This window comes from Geotrypetes seraphini, chromosome 5 (genome assembly GCF_902459505.1).
Source record: "Geotrypetes seraphini chromosome 5, aGeoSer1.1, whole genome shotgun sequence".
Lineage (NCBI taxonomy): Eukaryota > Metazoa > Chordata > Amphibia > Gymnophiona > Dermophiidae > Geotrypetes > Geotrypetes seraphini.
The window spans coordinates 201,423,890-201,439,400 of NC_047088.1; the positions used below are offsets into that span (position 1 = coordinate 201,423,890).

The 15,511-nt window shown below is 40.6% G+C and overlaps 1 protein-coding gene across 4 annotated transcripts in view; it reads right to left on the reverse strand.

Moving 5' to 3' along the window:
- DCAF17 (DDB1 and CUL4 associated factor 17) overlaps positions 1 to 15,511 on the reverse strand; it is a 99,350-nt gene that overhangs the window by 21,750 nt on the left and 62,089 nt on the right. For all 4 annotated transcript variants that reach the window (XM_033947205.1, XM_033947206.1, XM_033947204.1 and 1 more), the window contains exons 11-13: positions 13,948 to 14,057; positions 5,099 to 5,186; positions 1,951 to 2,034 (exon numbers count right to left, since the gene is read on the reverse strand). In XM_033947205.1, coding sequence (XP_033803096.1) covers positions 1,951 to 2,034; positions 5,099 to 5,186; positions 13,948 to 14,057 — 282 coding nt within the window. The remainder of the gene's footprint in view (positions 1 to 1,950; positions 2,035 to 5,098; positions 5,187 to 13,947; positions 14,058 to 15,511) is intronic.

Sequence of the window (15,511 nt, forward strand, 5' to 3'; positions counted from 1 at the left end):
GACCCTGCGTATGAAAGGTTTTCCATACCTTTTATCATTTTTGTCGCTCTTCTCTGAACCCTCTCAAGTATCGCCATGTCTTTCTTAAGGTACGGTGACCAATGTTGGACACAGTACTCCAGGTGTGGGCGCACCATCGCACGATACAGCGGCATGATGACTTCCTTTGTTCTGGTTGTAATACCCTTCTTAATAATGCCCAACATTCTGTTTGCTTTCTTTGAGGCTGCTGTGCATTGTGCCGTTGACTTAATTGTTGTATCCACCAGCACACCCAAGTCTTTTTCAAGGTTACTTTCCCCTAGTACTAATCCCCCCATTTTGTAGCTGAACATCGGGTTCTTTTTACCTATATGCATGACCTTGCACTTCTCTATATTGAAGTTCATCTGCCATTTATTTGCCCACTCCTCCAGTTTGTTCAGGTCCCTTTGTAGGTCTTCACACTCCTCCGCCGTCCTAACCCTGCTACAGAGTTTAGTGTTATCCGCAAATTTTATAACTTCACGCTTTGTCCCTGTTTCTAGGTCATTAATAAATACATTGAACAGCAGCGGTCCAAGTACCGATCCCTGTGGAACACCGCTCGTGACTCTCCTCCAGTCCGGGTAGTAGCCCTTCACTCCAACCCTTTGCTTTCTGCCTGCCAACCAGTGTTTAACCCATCTGTATATGTCCCCTTCCACCCTGTGGTTCCACAACTTCCTAAGTAGCCACTCATGGGGTACCTTGTCAAAGGCTTTTTGGAAGACGAGATAAATGATGTCTATGGGTTCCCCTTTGTCCATCTGGCTGTTTATCCCTTCAAAGAAGTGCAGTAAGTTCGTTTGGCACGATCTTCCTTTGCAGAAGTCATGTTGGCTCGCTTTCATTAGTCCATTTTTTTCTATGTGCTCACAGATGCTGTTTTTTATCAGTGCTTCTACCATCTTGCCTGGAACTGAAGTCAAGCTTACCGGCCTGTAGTCCCCGGGTCATCTCTCAATCCCTTTTTAAAGATAGGTGTAACATTTGCTATTTTCCAGTCCTCCGGGATCTCCCCAGTTTTCAAGGATAGATTGCAAATTTGTCGGAGTGTTTCCGCTATTTCGTTTCTTAGTTCTTTTAATACCCTTGGGTGGATTCTATCCGGGCCTGGTGATTTGTCGCTTTTCAATCTATCTATCTGTTGGAGGACATCCTCATGGCTTACCTCTATGTCGACAGTTTTTCTACTTGGTCTCCATTTAAGATCTCTTCGGGTTCCGGTACATTGGATGTGTCCTCGCTTGTGAAGACTGATGAGAAGAACTTGTTTAACCTATCAGATGAAGACTGATGTGAAGACTGATGAGAAGAACTTGTTTAACCTATCTTTTTCCTCCTTTACCACTCCCTTTCTGTCTCCATCATCCAACAGTCCTACTTCCTCCCTCACCGGTTGCTTTCCTTTAACGTATCTGAAGAACGATTTGAAATTTCTTGCTTCCCCGGCTAGTCTCTCTTTGTATTCTCTTTTTGCCTTCCTAACCACTCGGTCCATCAAGCCCAGTAGTCCGTTCTCATGGTGGCCAATCCAGGTCACTAGTACCTGGCCAAAACCCAAAGTAGCAACACTCCATGCTACCGATCAAGGGCAAGCAGAGGCTTCTCCTATGTCTTAATAACAGACTATGGACTTTTCCTCCAGGAATTTGTCCAAACCTTTCTTAAAACCAGCTACGCTATCCACTTTTACCACAACCTTTGGCAATGCATTCCAGAGCTTAACTATTCTCTGAGTGAAAAAATATTTCTTCCTATTGGTTTTAAAAATATTTCCCTGCAGTTTCATTGAGTGTCCCCTAGTCTTTGTAATTTTTGACAGAGTGAAAAATTGATCCACTTGTACCCGTTCTACTTCACTACAAATATACATGTCTCAAAAACTCTTCTTTAATGTACATGAATGTATGATTACTATTTAGTTACCTCTTGTTCTGGATCATCATCAAGCTGCTCAAATCGTTTTTTCACTATTCGACCTGAGGCTGTTACAGTTACAAGACGGTTCACCTTGTAAAATAAAAATTATCATTTTAGATAGTGTGACATCTTAGCAGCAGCATAAAATTTTGCTGTACTTTTGTGTATATTCAAAAACTCATTGATTTAAAATCATAAAAATTGTTATGTTTCATTATTAGAGCTTTTCTTTCAGTGGCTATTAATTAACTCCGGCTTTTACAAAGCTGCGGTAGAGGTTTCTACCGCAGGATGGTGAGGTAAATGCTTCAAACCTCATACAATTCCTATGAACATTGGAGCATTTACCCCATTGGCCCGTGGTAGAAACCTCTACCACGGCTTTGTAAAAGGAGCCCTAAATGCTCATTGTTTCTCATTTGTTGCATCTTGGAATGTGTTTTTCAAACAAGACAAAAGGAAGCCTCACAAATATCAAAATTTAGCTCTGCAGTTTCAAAACAGTACTTAAAATATTGCTGAGTTGTGAAAAAATGTTCTTTAAAAAGTCCTATATATTTTCCTGGGCAATGCAACAAGAAGTGACATTTCCATCACTGCTGCTAGGCCTTGTAAGGAGGGGCCTTCACTGTTAGATAAAATCTCTGATAAGGCCCTGCATGGATCAGAAAGAGGCAGAGAGATCAAAGCGTCTCATAAAGTCCAGAGAAAATAGGATTTCTTCCTACTAAAGGTGTGTTCTACATATCTGAGATGCAAAAACTTAGGCCCAGATTCACTAACCTCCTTTTGCGATTTGTGGCTATGTGTGATCTGTTTCCGAGTCTTCCCGGGCGACTGATCCACAACGCGCCCTCATGCAAATGGGGGAAATCGGAGGCACGCCCCACACCGACGACGCGGATTGCTGCAGAGTGATCCCGATGCATGTGCAGACCATCTTCTTTGCCTGTAGATGGTCTGCACATGCGCTTGCTCTCCGTCTCCGTAAACAAAACTTTTTTGCTTTATTTATTGACTTGACTCACGAGCCCATGGTTTTAACTCGTGGGTTTAAAGCGGGGCTGCACTGTGGCGTGTTCAGCAACAGAACAGAACATGCCGTAGTGCAACCCCTCCTGCCGATATTTGCTGGTTTGTCGGCCAGCCGGGGAGGGCAATCAAACAGCATCTGTGCCCATTAAAAAAGAAAAATAAAGGTTTCCTGCCCCGAACAGCTGAGTGACAGGAGGCTGCTTTGGGGTTTCCCCTGCCTCTCAGCTGTTCGAGCTTCTCCTGTCAGCTCTTCACATGTATGAGAGTCTCTGTCACTGTGATCAATCGGGTGGAAGAGTTGGGGATTACGATGGACCTCCACGCAAATCATTTGCATGCAAAATTTTTAGTGCATCAATAGTTCTTTTAGAATCGGCCAAAAATCAGATCAGAGCAGACCCACATGGTCTTACCAATCCTGTTTAGTGCATCTAGCTCATAGTCCCTCCTATGACTAAGCTGGGAGAACAGTTTTCTGGTCTTGAGTAGGAACAGTTTGGCCAAAAAGAGGATGTCTGAATTACCAAATTGTGGCAAGCAATTCATAGTGGCCATTTTGAGAATGTCTCTGTATTCATAACATCAACAATTATGTTGCATAAATGTTTATGTGTACTTTGTCGTGCACAATGCCCAAGACACAGTTCTATATGCCATTTGGCGCACAAATTTGGGTTAAGCTGGGCACCAGTTTAGTAAAGAGCACTGATGGATGCGTAATCTTTGTCACATGCTAGCATGCATTTCAGTACATATTTTTACATGCACTATCTGGAGATTTGGCACCCTTTACCGAATTGTGTTTTTTGTATTCAATGAGGCACAATCTTGTAGTGTACCTTTATTTGTTTCTCTTCAATTTACACACAATGTTGTAAGAGCCATATAAAAGCTTTATAAAATTACCCCTATGTCAAGTTTTGGGAGACACTTCTGTATCCAAAGAATCTCCAGGTAGGCAATTTGGTATGAGCAAAGGTCCAAAAAATTTACTTTTCGTTTTTTATATGCAATTGTATAGAACATACACATCTAAAACTAAACTAATTAAACTAAACCTTAGGTTTGTATACCACACCATCTCCACAAGTGTAGAGCTCGGCACGGTTTTCAGGGTTAGGTTGAAAAGGAGCTACAATGAAGGGTTATAGGAAAGGAGCTAGGAAGATAAAGAGGGACAGGGTACCAAAGAGCAGGAGGTGTTAGATTTTTGAAAAGAGCCAAGTTTTCAGGTGTTTGCGGAAGGATTGGAGGGAGCTTGAAATTCTGAGCGGGGATTTGAGGTTGTTCCAGAGTTCTGTGGTTCTAAAGGGGAGGGATGTTCCTAGTTTTCCTACGCGGGATATACCTTTTGCAGAGGGGAATGATAGTTTCAGTTTTTGGGAGGATCTAGTGGAATTAGGGTTAGAGGAGTTCCAGAAGAGTGGGATAAAGGGAGGGAGTATGCCATGTAGGATCTTGAAAGCTAAACAGGCACATTTAAAGAGGACTCTGGAGTGAACTGGGAGCCAGTGAAGTTTGGACAGGAGTGGGGAGACATGGTCAAACTTGCCTTTAGCGAAAATAAGCTTGGCTGCGGCGTTCTGGATTAGCTGAAGTCTATGGAGTTTTTTTTTTGGTTAGGCTTAAATAGATGGAATTGCAATAATCCAGTCTAGAGAGGATGGTGGATTGAACAAGGACGACGAAGTGAGAATGATGAAAGTACGATCTCACTTTCCTCAGCATATGAAGACTAAAGAAGCATTTTTTTTACCAAGAATTTGAGGTGGTCATTGAAGGAGAGAGAGGAGTCTATGATGATGCCAAGGACTTTGCTTGAAAACTCAAGCTGAAGAGTGGAGCCGGAAGATAATGGGATGGAGGTGGGTAAATGACCTAATATTGGGCCGAGCCAATTCAATTTCATTTGTACAGAATGTGCCCAGGATTGAAGGTTCATTATACATGCGGATATATTCTCAGCGAGGTTAGTGAGGTTCGAGTCGGTCTCAAGGAGGATGAGGATATCGTCAGCATAGGTGTAAAGAGTTTTCAGGGGGGATGATGAAGGAGTTTCAAAGAGGACATGTAAATAAAAAGCTCATAAAAATGATTTTTTTTTTTTTTAACTTCTTACCTTAGTCTCCCTTTTAGCTAGGATAACAAAATCCTCCTCAATCTGATGCTGTTGGCTATTCGTTTCCACTTCCTTCAGCTTCAAAACACTAAAAATATATTTTGAAAGATTTATAGATGAGACTTGTTACTTATCCCCCCTTTTATCAAGTTGTGCTAGTTTTTAGTGCAGGCTGGCGAGGTAAGTGGTCCGACGCTCATAGGAATTCTATGCGAGTCAGAGCATTTACCGCGCTGGCCAATGATAAAAACCTCTAGCATGGCTTGATAAAGGGGTGTGTGTGTGTGTTTAGTTAGGACATCTCTAGGTATAAAACACTACTGTACTAAGTTTAAGAAAAGTTAAGTATTTACATTTATTTACTATCCAATAAAATTAATGAGGTGACTAAAACAAGAATGTTGGATAACAAAAAGAGTAATTTTGAGAATGCATATGTGTAAAGTCCACAGATACTTTACACCTGTGAACTCTACACTAAATTAAAGTGAAAGGATTAACATGTATTTTATTTTCAAAATAAAAAAGCACCTGTATACATTTATGGTTAAGAAATTTTTCACCAAGCAAACCAAAACATACATCAGCAAATGCCAATACAAGTAAATAGGAAACAGAAACCAATGATGTGCTAAAATCTCAGTGAACATGCTTATTTTGTGAGAAAATGCAAAGAATCTTCCTACCCAATCCTAATTTTTTGTGAAAAAAAGTCTTTAGGATTTTTTTCTTTTTTAAACATAGTGACCTGAAAACAGGAACAAAACTCTGAGGGAGAATGTAGATACCAAAAAGAGAGATTCTGGAGGACAGTCTAGCCAAACCTATTATCATGTAAGAATCCCTTTCCAAACAACAGTGAGATAAGAAAGTATGGACTGAAGGCCATGCAGTAACTCTGCAAATCGCAAGTGGATGAGGTCAGCCCTTCTTGGGCATAAATAAAGAAGATGCAGGCTATTAGCCAATTAGATAAAGTATACTTAGCAATGGTGGTCACAGATTTATTGGGATGAAAAGAAGCAGAAAGCTGGATAGCCTTTCAAAAGGGATTTAGTTTGCTCCAAGTAGAAGGCTAAGTTGCAATCCCAAGTACATAAGGCACATTTATTTTTTGGGGACAAAGTGGCTTAGGGAAAAAAGTTGGAAGAATGAATGAAGTGGTAATACAATACTACTTTAGTAAGGAACTTTGGATGGGTGCACAGAATCTCTCTGTTTTTTTAAAGAACCTAATATAGGGTAGATCAGTAACAAGGAAAGAACATTTGTTATGCTGTCTAATGCAATTCTGAAGGAGAGGTTTTTCAATGTCTGTTGATTTTTATTTATTTGACCTTACTTCTTTGAAACTCAGTATTTACTATTGAAAGGATTATAATTGACCTCTGATGCAGGAAGAGGTTGAAACACAGTTTATAAGAATAGCCTTACTGGGTCAGACCAATGGTCCATCAAGCCCAGTAGCCTGTTCTCACGGTGGTCAATCCATGTCACTAGTACCTGGCCAAAACCCAAGGAGAAGCAATATTCCATGCTACTGATCCAGGGCAAGCAGGTCATTTTATGAAAAGCTGTGGTGTTTCCTTTAGGTGAATTCCTATGGTCCTTTCCTACTGCCTGTGATCAGTTCCATGTCTTTCCTTGAGGCTCTCATCCCTCTCTATGTTCAGCAACTGGGTAGATCAGATACAGATCACTCCGTGTCCTTGAAGTGACCTCCACCAAAAATAAGACTTTCTAGGTGAGGTATTTTAGGTTACAGGTGCCTAGTGTCTCAAAGAGAGCTTTTATGACCTGACTTAGAACAATATTGGTGTACCAAGACAAAGCAGGTGGCCTGATGGGAGCCTTGTACTATATAAAGTGAACTGAAGGCTGTAGAGAGGTGGGCTTCCCTTCTACATGGCTGCAATAAACACCAATTGCACAAAGGCAAATCATATCTAGCTGATTTTCACACCTGAATCTGAGAGATATAAAAGGTATACAAACAGTTTTTGTGCATTACAAAAATGGATCTCTGGATTGTCCCATCACATCAAACCTTTTCCACTTAAAACCATGTCATCTAGTGGAGTCTCCTCTGGAAGCCAGGAGGATCCATGACAGGTTCTCAGGCAAAAATCAGGAAGCATGCTTAACCTCTCAATATCCAAACTGTGAGTGAAAGAGACATGAAGTTGGAGTACAACACAGTCTCCTGAGTGTGAACAACATTGGGAAATATCCCAGTGTCATAGATCACCTTATGGCTAGGCCCTGAAAGAGTAAACCAGACTGGTCTGTCAATAAGAAGTAATGAGGATCATAATGCCCTGGTCTTGAGTCTTTCCTGTTAGCAGTATTGGAGGATTTGCATACAGAATACCCTTCTCTAATTTATGGGAAAACATCTAGGCTAGTCTATTCTGAGTCTTTATTTTAGAAAAGAAATGAGGAATTTTCCTGTGCTGAGGATATATGAAAGGATATGAAGAACAGCTTCAAACCTTAAATATAGAGACTACCTGTGGGGTTTGAGGATACAGCTCAATCTCTTTTATAGGACACTTTCTTTCCCTGCCAGACATGGCCATGAAAGTCATCACATGAGAGATGGCCCAGTTCCACATTCTGACCATCTCCCAAAATAGGAAGGGCATAAGTACTTGATCCTCCTTGCTTGATATAATACATTGCTACCCAACTGACCATCTGAACTAGAATGATTTTATTAGCTAATAATCTCCAAAAGCCCTTAGAGCATTCCATACTGCTCTGAGCTCTAGGGAGTTGATATGATCCAAATTCTCTTGAGAAGATCAAAGGCCTTGAGTATGTAATTCATGCTATGGGGGATTCCCAGCCCAGTTTGAACATATCTTTGGTTAGGATAACTTATATGGGAGGAATGCAGAATGGAATTCTATTTTTTGGAATACACTGATCCATCAGTGAGTCCCACTTGTTGATGCTGATCTTGTCCCTGAGAAACTTAGAAATGCCGATTATGTTCCATAGGCTCTGAGTGACTTGATGTCACTGGAAATGAAAAGGCCCTTGGACTAGTCTCATTCTAAGACATGCCAAGGGAATTATATGAACAATTTTGGTCATGACCCACATCTTCCAAATTCATAGATTTCCTCAGTCAATATCACTATTGTGCCCTTTCCAGAAGGAGAAAGTTTGTTGTTTGAGCCCATCTCTAGCAGAATTCTTATGAATTCCAACCGAGATGATGGGTTCAAATGTGATTTTTGGTACTTTATGACAAGCTAAATTACTTCAGAACTTGGATAGTCCTGAGCATGGATCTCTGAAACCCATTTCAGAAAAGGGGCCTATTCCAACCAATTTAAGTAGATGTGAAATTACTACAACTAGATATTCTATGAACACATGCAGAAAGATGCTAGGTCAGAAGGCAAGACACAATACTGTTAGGTAAAATCCGAGATACTTTTTGTGACCGGGAGGTCTCTGTATATGGGTATAGATACCCTTAAGATCTAAAACCAAAACTAATTGATAAATCAGAAATCTGGAGGTATTTTAAATAGAAGCATTTTGTATCCATGATGGAGAATTTGGAGAATTACATTACATTACAGATTTCTATTCCGCCATTACTTTTCGGTTCAAAGCGGATTACAAAAAGAGTTATGGAAGAAGGGTTACAACGTTAGATCAGAGAAGGTTTCCAAGAGAGGGAAAAGTAGGATCTGGGGTTAGGGAGGGGATGGTAAGAAGGGGGTTAAGCTTTATCATGGTATTAAGCTTTATTAAGGGATTTCTTGAAGAGTATAGTTTTTATTTCCTTTCTGACCATCTTGTAGTCTGGGGTTGTTGTCAATAGGTTGGAGACTTGGTTGTCTATCTTCGCTGCCTGAGTGGCCAGTAGTCCGTTGTATAGTTTTTTCCGTTTTACTTCTTTGATTGGGGGAGAATCCAACTAGAAGTTATAAGGAGCCAACAGTTTTCATAAAATCTCAACCTTCCTCCAACCAGAAAGTTGTTTGGAATTCACACAGAAACCCTGGTTATGTTCTGTAGAAAACAATCAAAATGCCAAATCCAGGTTTTAACTGAGAAACAAGCTCCATCTGTTTATATTATTTTGAAAGTGGAGTCTCCAGAATTTTATACAGTAATTTAAAATGGATCACCACCAGGTACAAAGGAAGTATTATTTCCTTTTTCTTGCTAGTCATTCTTCTTCTTATGCATCCAAGCATCCTTCTGGCTTTTGCTTTCACCTTTTCTACCTGTTTGGCCTCTAAGATTATTAGATAGAAATTACCCCAAAGTCCCACAGAGGCTGACTGAAACTGCAGCCAAAATATATCGCTTGGTTTCATCCGAAGCTGAAAACTAAAGTTTGGTCTTGTGAATATGAACCACTGGGGATTGTCATTGCAACCCTCTGCTGAACCTACAGGAGATTATTACCTTCCACTCCCTGGAACAACCTTACCTCCCCCCTCCGGACCCTGAGCTCTCTCCAACTCTTCCGCAAACATCTGAAAACCTGGCTGTTTTCAAAAATGTAATACTTACCCCATCTTTGGCATCGTAAGCCCCCCAATCACCCTTTCTCTATACCCTTTCTCTATACCCTTTAACCTTCATTGGAGTTCCTTTCTCTCTCAATTCCTGTAAACCGTGCCGAGCTCTACGATTGTGGAGATGATGCGGTATATAAATCTAAGGTTTAGTTTAGTTTAGGAACTGTAAGCACAGGCTGACAACTGGGATACCAAAAAAAACCCCCAAATGGGATATGTTGTAAATAAATCTAGTGGGATAGCCATTTTAATAAAGATGTATCAACAAATCTGACAAATCAGTGCAAATATAGTTAAATATCCTCTAAGACAGGACCTTTGTGAGAACGTGTAAAAATCATAATGATTTCCAACTTTTTATGCTTACTCAAACTGCGCACAAGTTACAAGAGAAAGTAGCATTGAGATGTTTCCCATTTTGTATTTAGTTAAAAGACAAGCATGATATAGATTCTTACTAAAATAAGGTAATGGAGTCCAGACAATGGTCTACACTGTGGACAATTATACCAGCCTGATGCACAATCCAGAATAAAAAAAGCACACTGTCACTGAATGCAAGGACAATATGCTCTGAAAATTTACAATCAAGCGCATATATTTCTCAAATTATTTTCTAATATATAAATTTTATCTCCTTGTAATATAATTTCCCTATTAACACTATAAGCTGATGAGTACTTCTGCTTAAAAACAATCACTGCAGGCTCCTTTCTCGTAGAATCTAGCTTCTGTATGCCACAGATTTTATTAAAATGCTGCATCTTCATCACACCCAACAGAGCCTGTAAATTCTTTAGAAACATCCAAATAGTATCCAAGCCAGAATATATATATAATTTAAATAATAAAGAAAACCATATTTTACCTTTCTAAGCAAAATAACCTCTGCACACATGGACCTCGGCTAATAAAACCTAAAACTAAAAATCAACAGTGCTTTTACAATAGCTGATTTTGCGCCACATTTGGAGTGACATATCTTCACGAGGCTAATTTACAGACTTATATTCCAGCTAAACTTTTATATCAAAATAATTTATGTGGGGCACTCTACCATATAAACCTCTATGCAAGATCATAACTGTATTACTTGCAATCACATTACAAACATGCACACAAAAATAATAATGCAAAGACTAACTCCCCCACCCTCCCAGACTAACTTACAGTCCCTTGTGGCCTAGTGATGTAGTCAGGGCAGAAGTGATCCTCAGTTGCTCTTGCCCCTGTCAACTCTACTTTCAAAATACAATAGCTGTCATGACCTATTGCAACAGTTTTGCAAGATTGCCACTAGAGGTCATGGCAGCTATTTTGAGATATAATCAAAAAACAGCAAGGGAATATTTTCACCGGACCTCAGCTGTGGGTCTGAGTGTTCACTTAACCACATCAACTTGTGTTGTAATTTGTGCTTGAAGTAAAACAAAGGTGATTAGTACAACAGCTATTTTGAGAGCACAAGCATGAATAGGAACAACTCTAGACTGCTTTGTTACATTCCTCCTCATGTTATCAATACCATTAGGGGTGTCTACCCTATTAGGGTAAGGATGTGATCTGCAAATATGCAAACTTTACTGGACAGCCCTTCTGCAATAAGTATCACTTACAAAAATGTTAAAAAGGACTGGACAAAGAAATGATTTTTGTGGAACATCACAGGTAACATCCCTTTCCTCAGAATAAGCTCCATTTATCACTACTCTTTGTCAACTTCCACTCAATTTCTAATCCAGTCACTTTAGGGCCCATATTGAAAGCACTCAGTTTATTTATAAATTGCCTATGTGGAACTGTTCCAAAGGCTTTGCTAAAATCTAAGTATACCATATCTAATGCTCTCCCTCAATCCTCAAAATCAACCATGAAGTATTTATAGAAAAGAAAATGGCCTTAACAGTCCTCAGATTTGATTACTGAAAATCAAAATCTGTGGAGAAATCCCATGCATGAAGGGCATCCATGGAGACCTAAAAATATTTATGAGCTAGAAGAATTCTACAAGTTCTCCTTGTGACCTTCGATAAGTCACTCAACCCTCCATTGCCCCAGGTACCATAGTTAGATTGTGAGCTCACTTGGACAGACAGGAAAAATACTTTGAGTACCTGATAGTCTATGTTGTGTTAATCACTGTGCCCTGTTGCATTGAATAAACAAACATAAAAGAGTGGAAACAATTTCCAAAATCATTAACAGGAAGACTCTTACTTGGCTGCAGGAAACACTTGAAGCTATTATTTCTGCCAAACAAAGTATTACAAAGTACAATAAAACCTTGGATTGCAGGTAACTTGGTATGCAAGTGTTGTGCAAGACAAGCAAAACATTTTATTAAATTTTAACTTGATAAACAAGCAAGATCTTGCAATCTAATATAATAAAATGATAGGCCGCGCATGCGCAATAAAAAAATTGTGCTCCCTGATCCGTCGCGAAAACACGATTGCGCATGCGCGGGTTTTACGTCACCACTTGCTCGCGGCGACTTTCAAATAATAAAAAAAAAATTACACAGCTGCGGCGGCCTTCCTCACCGTGAATGGTACCGGCTCCTCTCTCGAACTGCACCAGGATCGAGAGAGGAGCTGCAGCGCCGGCTTTCAACTTTTTAAAAAAAAACCCAACTGGAGATCGCCGCTCTCACCCGGCTCCCACTATGCAAACCCCCCCCCCCCCCCCCATGGGAGGATGCGCCGCAGCAAAGTGCTGCACAGGTACTGGAGGGGGAGAGACATATCGCTTCTGCACCGGTACAAACATCCCTCCAGCGTTGGCACTCGCTGCACGTTAAACAGGCTGCTTCGGGCTTTGTCCTGCAGTTGAGTCCCTTTGCCGCGTCACTGATTACGTCATCAATGACGCGACAAAGAGACTCAACGGCAGAATAAAGCAGAAGCAGCCTGTTTAGCGTGCTGCGGCTGCCAACGCTGGAGGGAGGTTTGATATTAAAGTCATCTTGCTGGGAGGGTCGCAGAGTCAGCGGGGGTTGGGCTGGGAGGGGAGAGAAGCGTCTGCCTCGGGTGCTTCAGGCAGCAGCAGCGTTTACAATTCGCTGCTGTTGCTGGCTTCAGGCCTTCCTCTCTGGCCGGTTCTGCCTACTTCCTGTTTTCATGAAGACAGGACCGGCCAGAGAGAAAGACCTGAAGCCAGCAACAGCAATGAATTGTGAATGCTGCTGCTGACCAATGAAGTAGTTAAATGAGGAAAGGGAGCAGAGGGGGAAGAGAATGGCTTGGAGGGAAGGAGGAAGGTATGCCAGACCAAGGCAAAAGGAAGGAGGAGATGGAGAGAGGCCATATGGGACAGAGAGAGAGGGGCGGACACTGGATGGAAAGAGAAGAGAGGGCAGTGAATGGAAGGGGCAACATAGAGGGTAAACAGTATTCTAGCACCCGTTAATGTAACGGGCTTAAAGACTAGTACAAGTATAAACAGTATACACACATCACATCATCATAACTCCGATGGTTCTTCTCTCTCTGACGCTGCAGAAGTGTAGTGACTGTTCTAAACAAGCAAAATCTTGCAATACGAGTACATACAGTATACACGCATCACATCATCACAACTGAGCTGATGGGTCTTTTCTCTCTGATGCTGCGGGAGTGTAGTGACTGTTCTAAACGAGCGAGGTCTTGCAATACAAGTACATATAGTATTTTGTATTAAACAAAATCGCCCGAGTTTCCATTATTTCTTATGGGAAAATTTGCTTTGATATACGAGTGTTTTGGATTACAAGCATGTTTTCGGAACAAATTATGCTCGTAAACCAAGGTTTTACTGTACTAACTAAAAGGGTGTCCAAATGTTTGTACCTGATGTGTTCATTGATTTCTTATTCTGAATTTCTAAAAAAAAAAAATCTGTAAATGAATTGTGCTATGTATATATTATGTCAACTGCTGTTCATTTAGGGATTCAATGAACTCTATAACCATAGGACTCTGAATCCAGAAACTAGGCATAAACCATTGGGGATTCTGAACCCAATTGCCACAGCATCCCTAGCCCCTAATCACCTGAGGGATAGAAAATACAAACTGGGAATCAAACTAAAGGCTAGCTGCCTGACCTGAGTTTTTGCTTTAAAAAGAAAACCTCAAGCATAAGTGTGATATTTTTTTTTAGTGCCTTCAGGTTGCTGCTACAATACCTTACACATATGAAACATTTATTACTACATATGGAACTAGGTCTGAAAATCTTTAGCACAGAAATGGATATTCTGGTTCTTGGGGGGGGGGGGCGGGGAAAGAAACTTTCCAAACACTTGAAGCTTATACTTACTTAATTTTATTTGGTCCAACATGTATTATTCTACTGGAGGTATCTGGATGGAAATATATCCAGTCTGATTCTAATGAGCAGCACTTCATATCTTGAATTCCATTATTTGCCTGATCAGAACACAGAAATGAACAATGTAATCCACAGCATTTCTTCTTTTACTAGCTTCACTTGTTCTGTTAAACCTGCTCTATGAAAGATGCAAAACTGAATTGCTAAGGGGACCAACAGGGAAAATGAACTTTGGGTGGAGCATAGGCTTTTAGAGGTATCTTCAGTCTCTTGGTCAGGTCAAGCAACTAAGAGACAGTGAGTTGTCTAGTGCAGCATTTCCCAACCACCAGACCGCAAAATGTTTTTGCCAGTCTGTGCAAAACAAGCTAATTTTAGTGGTAGCAGGTTGGGATTCCAAGTCTAGTCAATTGAAGACCTCCCCTTGATGGTGCTGAAAACGCTGTCCTTCATTTCAGCAGTCTGCGACAACAACCTAACCACTGACACCAGCACCTGAACAAGCTTGGTTTTCAGTACATGTGGAAAAACTAAACACATGCTAGTATTGGTGGCTTGAGGAGCTGCTGCAGACTGCTAAGGTGAAGAGCAGTATTTTTAGCATCATGGGGGAGAGATCTTCAGCTGGTGGGGCTAGGGATCCTCATCAGCTCAGGTTTTATTGTTGGTTTTTTTATTGAATAGGGAGGCGACTAACAGCGAGAGGGGGTTGTGGTGTCCTGGTCTACAAAGTTTCTCAGCCACTGTGCTGGTCTACGAGGACAAGCAGGTTGGGAAATGCTGGACTAGTGTACAGTACATAAGTAGGCTTCTGAAAATAAAGAAATTCCTGATTTTACACTGTTTTCATTACTTCCCTCAGTGTGCTCAGAGATAGAAGAATATTTAGAAAATTGATAAATTTTAGAAGCAACAAAAAAATATAATGTACCATTTTATGACCAATTTCATATCCTTTTGGAACATTTCAATGTTACTAATACTATTATATGTACATTTGATTTTCCTTCCAACCAGTTTCTTCCTCTCTATGCTTCAGTTGTTGATCTCTTTCCTGCTTCCTATACCTTCTTCATCTTGAGCCTTCTCCCAGCCAATCTTTGTTTTTCCTGCATAGTCAGCTAGCAGGTGCCAAATTTTAAACATGAAGACATTCATGATTTTTATACCTTTAAAACATGCCCAAGAAATAAGGAACTGTAGAAGGTCTTATATATGCTGTGTCTTTCTTAAGGGTATGCTCTGAAGTCTGCAGTGTGACTTTGTAAATAGTGGGTTCACTGACCTGATTGGAAACAGGGCAGTCTACCAATTTGAATTTTGGTGGGAAAGTCAGTTGGTCAGAAATTTGAGTTTTGTTGTGAAAGTCCATAGAATGGAAAAAGTCTCTGGAAGGTTTAAAGCTATGGAAACCCTGAGAGCTCCACAGGGAGAACATCTTTAAACCTACCAGAGATTTTTTCCATTTTATGGACTTTCACAACAAAATTATTTGAGGATTAGAATCCTACTCCAACCCTCTAGTCCCATTTCTTTCAGATTTCCAGGCTGC